Below are 12,985 nucleotides of genomic sequence, written 5' to 3'. Positions count from 1 at the left end.
TTGGCGTAGTGAGATAAAACAGAGGTTTATATGAACTCCCTTTCATGTCAAGATGTTAACAGTTTAAGGGCCCCAGACGGAGATCACCGTCAAGTTCAAGTTCACGGTCAGTTGCCCGAGAAGGAGATTGATAAATAGGACGGAGATTAATGATATCAAAACCTGTCGCATCGCTCCACAGCCTAGGAGCGCTTGTTGCCCAATCCTCGGTGTTGCACAACAGTGACACGTCATCGAAAATGTTCCCTGCCTGTTTAGCGGACGAAAACGAACATCTTAAAACTTTCATAACTCGCGATCTAAATCATCCCGTCAACAGAGTCCCTCTGTTGACTGTTGACCACCTGTCACATCATCATGTCATCAGGACACGAATATTCGGCGGAAATTGGTTTAATTAATTCTGACATTATGTCCTCCGAATGGCAAAATAAGAAAGGTACAAATTGTGTAAGTTCTCCCAAGGGCTACTAGCATTCTTTTTGTCTTTCTTTCTTTTATTGTTCTTATTTATTTAAGTTTTTAGTTCATAGTTCATTTTATTTCTGTGTTAGTTGTGTTAGTGTTATTGACTGTACAGCTGTACTGTGCTTCTATATTGTGCTTATATATGTTTTAACACTAGAGGGCACTGCCGTCCTAATCACACTTCCTCTGTGTCTCTCTCTCACACGCCAGATACTGTACATACACACACACACAGTCGCACAACAGGTACACACACACACACACACACACGACGCGCCCTCTCCCCTCTGCTTAACTGTCAGTGTATCCTGCTAATTGCTCGTCGTCTATTTGTTGCTTGCTCATGAATTAACGAGCATTTACAAGGGGACCGCCATCGCTTTTAATTACACCTGAGGAGCTCACTTCTTATTGGGTGGCTCCTTTAACGAGCTGTGTTAACGATCTGCTAACGAGGCTGTGATATTAAAGGCGTGTTTGCTTTGCTGAAGGACTACAGGCGCTGGAAGCCTCCGCGTTGCTAAGGATTACACGCACGCACGCACACACGCACGCACACAGACACACACACACACACACACACACACACATGCACACACAATCACACACATATACCGTCATATATGATTAGCTGTCATAACTGGGCTGAACCTGGGTTGTACAGTAAGGGCTGCAACGGTTAATCGCTCTGATCAATAGAAGGATTATTAAAAAAATCGGTTTAAATAAAAAGATCGGTTTTATATATATATCTTTTTGTTTATTAAATAGCACACATTCTTAATTCCTTTGTTTAAGAAGTAAAAAAATAGTGAAAATAGAAAAAAAGCTAAAATAGTGAAAATAGCAAATCTACAAGCCCTCAATGTGTGGCATCGCGATTCACAACCCATTGTGAGCTTGAAGATTTTTAATCTTTTTACGCCACACTGTTGTACGATGAAGTATAAACTACTTTTGATTTAGTCTATACATTTTTCACTTTGATTGCTTTTTATATAAATATAACACATATTGATTATTCAATTCATTGAAAAATTAAACCAGTACTAATCAGTACAATAATGGTTAAGAAAATGATGGACATGTTGCAGCCCCGGTAGAGAGAGAGAGACAGAGACGTACTCATACAGGTACAAGCAGTGAACCGACGCACCACAGTGTGTTGTGAGAGAGACAGAGACGTACTCATACAGGTACAAGCAGTGAACCGACGCACCACAGTGTGTTGTGAGAGAGACAGAGACGTACTCATACAGGTACAAGCAGTGAACCGACGCACCACAGTGTGTTGTGAGAGAGACAGAGACGTACTCATACAGGTACAAGCAGTGAACCGACGCACCGCAGTGTGTTGTGAGAGAGACAGAGACGTACTCATACAGGTACAAGCAGTGAACCGACGCACCACAGTGTGTTGTGAGCTTGTAGATCAGCTATTTCAGTGAATGTTTGCCTATTTTCACAGAATGTTTGCCTATTACGACCTGCCCAGAACAGTGGTTAACTCAGTCTTTAGCCCCTTTTGACAGATATATATATATATATATATATATATACACTATACAGTAGTGTTGACATTCACCTGAACGCATGCAGCAAATCTAATAGAACATGATACAGCACTAGCCTATGGAATAAGCTAAGCCTATTTATTACAGCTCACTAATCAGAAATACATGTTTATTTTAAATGATGAAAGGAGGGATTGGACTTTTGGAGGACAGCTTCCTTTCTCTTCCTTTCTAGAGGCGTATAGTTCCAGATTTAGTTTCAGGTCTTATAGGTGGCATCCCTACTGAATTTAACCATTTTAAAATGTCACGCACATTCATTGGGTCGTGGTCGTGACGGCTCAGAGTCAAAAACAAAAAATGGGAGACCTTATACTCGAAATTAAAAGGGTAAATCAAACAAATATATGAAAGTAACAATGAACAATACACAGGATAGGATGTGACGTCTGTCAGTGGTATCAGTGGTGTAATGAGTGCATGCATGTGGGAAAGTGTCATTTATTGATTTGTATTGACAAAGATTAATATACATCATTATTTATATAGGATTAAAGAAATTCATTTCCATTGTGGTGCTTTGAGTGCAAATGTTTGTGTAACCCGAGTGCTGCATGTTTTGGAGGAGGTGTGTGTGTGTGTGTGGGGGGGTCTCTACCAGAGATGTACAGAGAAATAAAAGTGACGATAAAATCATTCATATACTGTTTTAAACGTGCTACGTATGGCTCTGTAAATAATGGAACCTGTTGTACAACTTAATTAATGGATGATTATAATTAGATCATCTGGTATAATATAACGTGTATGGGTGTGAAAACAACCCACACAGAACCAAACAAAGCTTCTGCCAATCTGTTTATTCTCTCTCTCTCTCTCTCTCTCTCTCTCTCTATGAAGCGCACACACACACACACACACACACACACACACACACACACACACACACACACAGGTCTGAGCTCTCTTTCCAGGCGCGCACCGCAACAAACATCTGTCATATCCGTGTCAAATAGGACAAATTGTAGCACATATTTGACAAACATAAATGCCAATATTTTACTTGCTGTATTGATTTAAGACCAGCCAATGTGCATGTCTCTCTCTCTCTCTCTCTCTCTCTCTGTCTCTCTCTCTCTCTCTCTCTGTCTCTCTCTCTCTGCCTCTCTGCCTCTCTCTCTCTGTCTGCATGTCAGTAGGCTGTAGGCTGTAGTCACATTGATTGACTTCTGATATAATCATAATTGACACAAGGAATTAACAATCACACTTTGCGGATTACAGAGGAATTTGAACGTCGGAAATGATGGAGAGAGGTAGACAATGAATGTGTATGTGAGAGAGAGAGAGAGAGAGCAGAGACTATGTATAACTGGTAATCACATGGTGCTGTGCTTTTTTAATTTCTGTAGGTAGAACTTTAACTGCATACATTTTATTATTATTATTATTATTATTATTATAAATTAATAAAACAACTATTAGAATCACGAGCAGCTGCTCAAACTGTTACTTGCACAGTGTACCATCGACAAGTGAATTTGTGCGTGTGCGTGTGCGCCTGCGCGCCTGCCTGCCTTTTGTTTTATTGTGCACATTTGACAATTGACACTGCTATCAAAACGGAGGTTTATCATACTTGTCATTGTACCTGTACTTTCGAGTGGTTTCTCTCTTATCTATATATTTCTTCCTATCTTGTATTGTTGTTAGCACACAGCCTGTGTGGTGCCACCAGCATCTCACTGCTTCATGTACTGTATGTGACTGACAAACAAAGCCCTGTTGATTCTTCCTGGTGGTTGAATGTATTTGTATTTGTTCTTCTTTGTGTTTTCCAGTCAACCCTGAAGTGAATGTGGAGCTGAAACAGAGGCTGCCGGCGTCTTCCAAACAACAGCACGCCAGCGACGCGCTAACGCCACGCAGCACTGCCGGGTAAAGACACGCTAATGTCACAATTTACAATAAAATACAATAAATAACCTGTATATTTGAACTATACATGAACGTCAGGTCAACAAATGAACCTGGCTAGTCTACATAACTGGGGAATGTGAATTACATGTGAATTACATTTTGGCCTTTGCATAAGCCTGCATCGTCGTCAAGGCTAGGGAAAGCGCTAAAGGCAATGCTAACACAACTACACAACACTACAGGGTAAGACAATGCTAACACAACTACACAACACTACAGGGTAAAGACAATGCTAACACAACTACACAACACTACAGGGTAAAGACAATGCTAACACAACTACACAACACTACAGGGTAAAGACAATGCTAACACAACTACACAACACTACAGGGTAAAGACAATGCTAACACAACTACACAACACTACAGGGTAAAGACAATGCTAACACGACTACACAACACTACAGGGTAAAGACAATGCTAACACGACTACACAACACTACAGGGTAAAGACAATGCTAACACGACTACACAACACTACAGGGTAAAGACAATGCTAACACAACTACACAACACTACAGGGTAAAGACAATGCTAACACAACTACACAACACTACAGGGTAAAGACAATGCTAACACGACTACACAACACTACAGGGTAAAGACAATGCTAACACAACTAGAATAGTGTCTTTTGAGCCTTGGTCAGTCTAGCCTGGCTAATAAGCCAGACCGAATCAGCCGTTGGCAAAAATAAATTGCCTGCCTGCCGATTACGGTCTGGAGAGGCTCAATTGTACGCCCATTTCCTACACCAGAGACATGGTGTGGCCAATCGGGACACGGTATGCAATATGGGCGGGCTTTGGTACAGTGGCGTTCAATGCTTGAGACCTTTGACTGACAGTAGCTCTGACCAATTGCGTCAAAGAAAAAATGTTTGAACCCGCCCCCCGGGAAACAAGATCCATACACAGCATCTCCAGACTCAAATACCACACGACAGTGTGATTTGAGTCTGGCTTATTAGCCAGGCTATGGCCAGTCCACCATGAACCAAGTGGAAGTTATGGGAGGGCTCTTCCTAGCTAATGTTTATTTCCACGTGCATTAAAATTACAAGAGCCCTACATTGAAACATTTCAGAAAGTGATTGTATAAGACTGTCAACATGTTTTGTATGCAGTATTCATGATTTATAATACTCAATACAGTTTAATGTGTAAACTGTAAACCTGTATATCCATATTTCTGTAATGTCCACGCCCCACCAGCAGGTGATGGTCATCAATTAGTAATTCTCAGCACCTGAGCTGAACTGATTTGGAGCTCTTTAAGGTCCCAGGACCGAAACGTTTCGGTCTAAGGAGTTCTCCTTTATTTTTATACAGTGAGCGAGTCTTTTTCCGTCAGCTTCCATGTATATAACAACAAACAATCACATGAGCACTCTCCCCTTCTCCCAAATACAAGTGACGAGTAAGTAAGAGTAAGGTGTAAGACTGTAAGTAATAGCCGAAATGATCAACATGGTGTGATGCGACGTGTTAGAATGGCTATTTTCTGTGAATATTCTTGTAGAGCGCTGTCCCTAGCATAGCACCCTGGGGGACTCCAGTCAAATAAGTATACATTACATACATGTATGTATGTTTTAAGTGGTTATTTCTAATGTGATTTCAGGTGCAGTGATAAGAGGACTCCGACCCCCACTCAGTCTGACGGGACTCAAGGTAAGGCCGGTAAAAGCTATCTGTACCTTCACATTTAACCCCTGTGTCAAACCCCAATGAGTTTGGTGACTTTGGTCACTTTTTCCATTCAATTCAAAGGGCTTTATTGGCATGAGAAAACATACGTTCGTTTACATTGCCAAAGCAAACAGTGGAACAATACAATCAAAACAAAATGTATGTACAATTGAAAGTCAGAATCTTCAATAAATCATTGTCTGTGTACCGAGATCACTCCATGCAGGAATACTGTCTGTCTGTCTGTCTGTCTGTCTGTCTGTCTGTCTGTCTGTCTGTCTGTCTGTCTGTCTGTCTGTCCCTGTACATACACAAATAATCTGAGACTGTTCTCTGCGTTCTCAATATTTGGCGTCGCTGCGTTTGCACTCTATAAGAAGCTAGCAGCATTATCTGCGTCTGTTCACTATTTTGGCAGCCTTCCTACGCATGTCAACCACGGGAGCGCATCGTCTGATCGTGTGTGTGTGCGTGCGTGTGTGCGTGCGTGCGTGTGTGCGCGCGCGTGTGTGTGTGTGTGTGTGTGTGAGTGTGTTTGGGGGAGGTCTGTGTTGATTCATAGTTCATACTAAACATATCTTCATCTCTGCAATTCTCTCTCGCACACATGCATAGACAGTCAAGCAAACATACTGCCTGCACATGCATACAAAGAAAAACATTCTCCCCGTGCGTGCGTGCGTTCGTGAGTGTGTGCGTGTGTGCATGCGTGAATACGTGCAGACCTATCAGATTATTCACAATGAATGTGGTTCATGACAGTTCTGTGGACTTTGTTTCAGAATGTCTTACTGTCCATATCTGTCTGTCTGTCTGTGTGTTCAGGAGTCCTTCCGTTGTTCCAGGAGGTTTCCAGGTCTTCCAGATCTCCTTCTCCTCTCTCCCTCTGTTCTCCTCTCTCTGTGCGGAGGTCCCCCTGTGCCCCCCTGTCCCCCAGACTGCCTCCACCGGCCCCCTGTGCCCCCCTGTACCCCAGACTGCCCGTCCCACCACCACCAGCCCCCTGCGGCCTGTCCCCAAGACTGCCCGTCCCACCAGCACCAGTCCAGATGGAAGTGGACAGTCACTCACCCTTACCGAGGACAGACAGCCTGAGGTACTGACATCATTCACGTGTCCGTGTAGCTCAGTCGGTAGAGCTCTCGCCTTTGGATCATAAGTTCATGGGTTCGATCCCGGTGGGCACCGACAACTCAGCGTAGGAGTAGAGCGACTTGGGTGCGGCAAGTCGTGCAGGAAGTTCTGGGAGCTGATGGTAGGTTTGGTGCTCCACCTCAGCATCCATCTCCCAGGGGTCTAGTGCATTGTTACGGAGACAGACTCTAGCGCATTCTAAGTGTTACCAACTGATACCGACAATAAGCCACTCCCGACCTACTTCTTCAGTTAACTCAACTCAGAACTAGAGTAGATCACAATTATGAAGTGGTTCTCATACTTTTCCATTTCAAGTGCCCTGTGTGTACAAATCCTATTGAAATAAATTATGGTTCTCAAACCATTTTGATTTCAAGACCCCAATAGCTCTGAGAGTTAATTGTGTTCTCGGGCATTGAACATTGGAACATATAAATAAAAAATATGCTCAGAAATGACTGACTCACTACCAATAATCAAAATATATCCATGGCTATAAACAGGTCATGCATTTAATAATTTTATACTTTCAAAAAACGTTCACAAATTGCTGAAATAGTCTATTTACTGTACAAGCTCTGTGATGCTGTAAATAGACTATTTCCACTCTTTTTCAACAGATGAATGTAAACGATTATTACGATCATGCAAAAGAAAAAAGTGATTATCTCAGTTGACTAATTGTGACCGGCCGTCTCTGGTCTGGAGTCGAGGTCTGCGCTGTCGTCGTGGGCTTGGAAAACAAGGTGTTGAGAACGTATAAGAATGACCATAAGCCCTTGTACATCCTGACTGGAGGAAGTACTTCACACTACACTTAACAACACTACAATAAAACAACACTCCTTTGAAACAGTTTGATGACTACAAGCATTTGGGTTCATAAATAGAAGGACTTTCAAACTAGGAAGGGTATGGCCTGCTCAGCCTGCAATGACATGCATTAGATCTGGTTATCCCAGCTTAGTAAGAGGCTCCGAGACATGGACACTTTCTAAGAAATTAGAGAAACGGCTGGATGGCACTTACACCCGCCTTCTAATGAGAGCACAAAATCTCTCTTGGAAGAGCCACCCATCGACTTCTCTAATATACGGCAACCTTCCCCGTGTTTCTTCACTAGTCCTATCCAGAAGAACACAGTTTGCCGGCCACTGCTACAGAGCTGACAATGAGGTTATATCTTCCCTTCTTCTCTGGAGCCTCAAAGCAGACCAGAGGTAGAAAACTGTAATTTCCCTGATGTCATCGCTAGGGACACATGCATCAGTAAGCAGGAACTGGGTGATGGCAATGAAGGACCGGGAAGTCTGGTGTGGCATTGTGTGAAATCCATGATCTCGACCGCGGTCGAAAAATGATGATGTCTTGTACATCAAGCTGCTTCAGGAGACAGCTAGGTTCCTCCTGACCCTATGGGCCACACATGACCGCTGGTCCCCAAGGCTGCTGTACATCAAGCTGCTTCAGGAGACAGCTAGGTTCCTCCTGACCCTATGGTCCACACATGATGATGTCTTGTACATCAAGCTGCTTCAGGAGACAGCTAGGTTCCTCCTGACCCTATGGTCCACACATGATGATGTCTTGTACATCAAGCTGCTTCAGGAGACAGCTAGGTTCCTCCTGACTCTATGGGCCACACATGACCGCTGGTCCCCAAGGCTGCTTATTTTCTTTACACCTGCTGGACATGACGCTATAGTAGTGTCACAGGGACTTACCCCCGATCCAACCCTTGATGCTGAGCGCCAAGCAGGGAGGCACTGGGTACCGTTTGCTATAGTCTTTGGTATATATACACTGTATGACCCCGACCAGGGGATTGAACCCCGACCTCCCATTCTCAGGGCGGACGCTGTAACCGCAAGGCCACTGAGCTGCTCGGAATGTAGGGGGTGAAAGTGGTATGTTTCCAGGGAGGTGGAATAGGATGTTACAATGGGAGGTGATGTATAGGTTTAAACTCAGGATCACTGCCAGAGTTTCTCTAGAACAGTCTGTAGCCACTGCCAGCGTTTTTGAGCGTTTTATACTGATCTTTCAAGACCCACAGAATATGTTGTTCTAACCCGGTCTGAAAATGACGTGATCGGGCCCCGATCGGATTGGTACGACCCTAATCGTAAACACTGAAAACACCACCAAATAGGAGGTGAAATAGGAGGTGAACTAGGAGGTGAACTAGGAGGTGTAATGGGAGGTGAAATAGGAAGTAATTTTCTGCTCCTTAAAGGTCACATCTCGACTCGGCAGGTAAATAAACTGTAATAAAGACAGGATGATGTTCCATTGAGAGACACTGTTATTGCTCTGTCTGTGTGTGAGTGTGTGTGTGTGTGTGTGTGAGTGTGTGTGTGCGTGTGAGTGTGCGTGCACGCGTACCTGTACGTGCGTGCGTGCGTTGGAGGTAGATAGGGGTGATGGGGAGAGAGAGAGAGAGAGAGAGAGAGAGAGATGGGGCAGAAGAAGATAGATTGAGTGATGGAATGAGCCGGATGGTTTTTAATATCAGAGAATATCATCTCTCTCTGTCTCTCTCTCTGTCTCTCTCTCTCTCTCTCTCTCTCTGTGTCTCTGCCTCTCTCTCTCTCTCTCTCTCTCTCTCTCTCTCTCTCTCTCTCTCTCTCTCTCTCTCTCTGACTAGCCATATCTCTTTTTCTCTCTCATCTTGGTTCAATTTTACTGAAATTAGTTTTGTTTATTAAATGTTTTCGGTATCCTTTGCCAAAGCAAGTGCCAGTGCAATAACAATATTATAATCTATAAATATATATACAGGATGGATAGATGGATAGATGGATAGATAGATAGATAGATAGATAGATAGATAGATGGATAGATAAAGATTATATTAAATTATAATATATATCAATGTGTGTGTATATTATAGTATGAATGTATTTTATTACATTAAATACTATACATTAGCAAGTAAAACAGAAAGCCTTATCCTACAGGTCTGTTTCGCTAAGCCCACCTGATGGAAGTATCAAAAAATCAATCAATAAATCAATCAAGCAATACATGAATGAATACTCTCTCTCTCTCTCTCTCTTTCTCTCTTTCTCTCTCTCTCTCTCTCTATGTCTCTCTCTCTCTATGTCTGTCTGTCTCTCTCTCTATGTCTCTCTCTCTCTCTCTCTCTCTCTCTCTCTATCTATGTCTCTCTCTCTCCAGTTGTTCTGACAGGAAAGCAGGAGTGGACAGAGATCAGAACATCTCTTTTCTGCTGAAGGAGCTGGACTCACTGAGAGAGTTGAACAAGAAGGTACACACACACACACAGAGACACACACACACACACACACACACACACACACACACACGTACTAATCATCATCTCTGAAAGCTTGATAAAATCACCCTTCTCTCCGATATAAAAACATTATGCAGTAGGCTACAGAATGTGTAGAATTTTGTTCTGTTTAATCAAGAAGCCCAGTGGACTGTATGACTGCATTTACTGTTTTATTTGACCAAATGTCCTGGAGTGGTTGGGAATTATTTCAAATTTAGTTAAAATGTTATATACATTTGATTGATTGTAATTCGATATTCTGTGTCTGTGTCTGTGTCTGTGCCTGTGCCTGTGTCTGTGGCTGTGTCTGTGTCTGTGTCTGTGTCTGTGCCTGTGTCTGTGCCTCTGTCTGTGCCTGTGCGCGTGTGCGTGTGCGTAGTTGCAGGAGCAGTGTGTGCAGCAGCAGAGAGAACTGGAGAACAGAAGACTGGAGGTTCAAATCCAACCTGAGTGGAACCACACAGCAGGTTGGACACGCGCACACACACTTGCACGCACGCCCATGCACGCACGTACGCACGCACACCACACACTTACGTACATACAGTTCAGTCAGAACATTCAAACATTATATTCATAAGTGTGAATGTTATAGGCCACAGACCTACATCCATTTGGTTCCTTAGCTAGCTGGGGACCCCCTGGAGCCTCCTCAAGGACCCCTGAGGTTCCCCCCGGACCCCATTTTGAGAAGTACTACCTCGGGTGGTGATGGTCTAACGCCCAGGATTGTAACCCTGATCTCCTGTGTGGGACGCCAACATCTTATCCACAGTGCTTCCCAAACTGTGGTGCGCGAGCGCCTTCTAGGGGGTGTGCGACATGAAATGTCTAATGGTGGTGCTATGGTTTTATTTTAAACATATTATGCCAATATATGGCAAGTAATGCAGAATATAGCCTATGCTGCATATATTATGCCATATATGTGCATACTGTATGTGGAATAAAAAGGAAAGATATGTCTCTAGATAGCTTATGCAATTTATATTTCCATGTGTGGGGGTGGTGCATCAGCTAGGTCAGGAGGTAACAGGGGGTGCAAACACCAAATCACTTTGCCGAAGACAGCCGACGTTCCCAAAAAGGTTTGGGAACCACTGCGACTAGCCTAAAGGGTGATGGTCCAAACATTGGAACTATCCCATTGAGATAGAATGAGCACTTCCGCATTCCATTGTCACAATGGGAGTCAACTCTAGTCACTCTCTTACTAGATCACGCTGGTCTACGCCACGTCACCACTACTGCTACACTGGTGGTGTTGGGAGCAAACAAGCACACATACCTTCAGCGGTACTGACAGCAAGAGGATCAACAGTGAATGAGATGCTTGACACGTCAGTGTTGCAGACACGTCACATTCAGTACAGCTTACAGTACATCGCCCACATACTGCTGCGTGCGTGGAATCTTCCAGTGTATCTGATTGAGTGAACTATCTCGCAAAGCAATGCAGCATCCGAATTCAGAATCAGATGCTGTATCTTGTGATCTTTGAGGATAGAAACTGTGCCGCTTTTGTATCAATATAAACAAGCAACATCCATTTTCAATGTTGATGTTTCACTTTTCTATTGAAATAAGTAATATTCTAAAATTGCATAATGGGTATTTTTTGACACGAAAAAATCCATTTGAATAGGAGCTGTAGCTCTGTGTGTGTCTCATCGTGTCGCTCGTTGATGTTCATGTTGTCTGTTTATCTTGATGAAAAAGTGTATTTGTGAATATCATGGCCTTTCTAAGAGGATCAACTGGGATCCTGTGGTTGTGCAAAATGGGACCAATTGCAAAGGAGAGAAAAAAATGAAACAACAAAAACAAATCAAAATGTAAACACTATCATACCTAGCTGAGTGGAGTCGCCCAAGGCCCTATGCTAGGTCCGGTAGCGTTTGAGTGGAGTCGCCCAAGGCCCTATGCTAGGTCCGGTAGCGTTTGAGTGGAGTCGCCCAAGGCCCTATGCTAGGTCCGGTAGCGTTTGAGTGGAGTCGCCCAAGGCCCTATGCTAGGTCCGGTAGCGTTTGAGTGGAGTCGCCCAAGGTCCTATGCTAGGTCCGGTAGCGTTTGAGTGGAGTCGCCCAAGGCCCTATGCTAGGTCCGGTAGCGTTTGAGTGGAGTCGCCCAAGGCCCTATGCTAGGTCCGGTAGCGTTTGAGTGGAGTCGCCCAAGGCCCTATGCTAGGTCCGGTAGCGTTTGAGTGGAGTCGCCCAAGGGCCTATGCTAGGTCCGGTAGCGTTTGAGTGGAGTCGCCCAAGGCCCTATGCTAGGTCCGGTAGCGTTTGAGTGGAGTCGCCCAAGGCCCTATGCTAGGTCCGGTAGCGTTTGAGTGGAGTCGCCCAAGGCCCTATGCTAGGTCCGGTAGCGTTTGAGTGGAGTCGCCCAAGGCCCTATGCTAGGTCCGGTAGCGTTTGAGTGGAGTCGCCCAAGGCCCTATGCTAGGTCCGGTAGCGTTTGAGTGGAGTCGCCCAAGGCCCTATGCTAGGTCCGGTAGCGTTTGAGTGGAGTCGCCCAAGGCCCTATGCTAGGTCCGGTAGCGTTTGAGTGGAGTCGCCCAAGGCCCTATGCTAGGTCCGGTAGCGTTTGAGTGGAGTCGCCCAAGGCCCTATGCTAGGTCCGGTAGCGTTTGAGTGGAGTCGCCCAAGGCCCTATGCTAGGTCCGGTAGCGTTTGAGTGGAGTCGCCCAAGGGCCTATGCTAGGTCCGGTAGCGTTTGAGTGGAGTCGCCCAAGGCCCTATGCTAGGTCCGGTAGCGTTTGAGTGGAGTCGCCCAAGGCCCTATGCTAGGTCCGGTAGCGTTTGAGTGGAGTCGCCCAAGGCCCTATGCTAGGTCCGGTAGCGTTTGAGTGGAGTCGCCCAAGGCCCTATGCTAGGTCCGGTAGCGTTTGAG

At 44.6% G+C, this 12,985-nt stretch overlaps 1 protein-coding gene across 1 annotated transcript in view; it reads left to right on the top strand.

The window, feature by feature from the left end:
• The window catches only part of LOC306942682 (mirror-image polydactyly gene 1 protein-like), a gene marked incomplete at its 3' end in the record, with an annotated part of 80,128 nt that overhangs the window by 47,542 nt on the left and 19,601 nt on the right, over positions 1–12,985 (top strand). Inside the window, exons 3-7 of the mRNA XM_079528691.1 lie at positions 3,824–3,920; positions 5,588–5,637; positions 6,481–6,751; positions 9,973–10,063; positions 10,473–10,560. Coding sequence (XP_079384817.1) covers positions 3,824–3,920; positions 5,588–5,637; positions 6,481–6,751; positions 9,973–10,063; positions 10,473–10,560 — 597 coding nt within the window. The remainder of the gene's footprint in view (positions 1–3,823; positions 3,921–5,587; positions 5,638–6,480; positions 6,752–9,972; positions 10,064–10,472; positions 10,561–12,985) is intronic.

This window comes from Electrona antarctica, assembly GCF_951216825.1.
Source record: "Electrona antarctica genome assembly, chromosome: 18".
Classification (NCBI taxonomy): Eukaryota; Metazoa; Chordata; class Actinopteri; order Myctophiformes; family Myctophidae; genus Electrona; species Electrona antarctica.
Note: the sequence above shows the minus strand (reverse complement) of the source record. Positions and strands in the feature narration are given on the sequence as shown.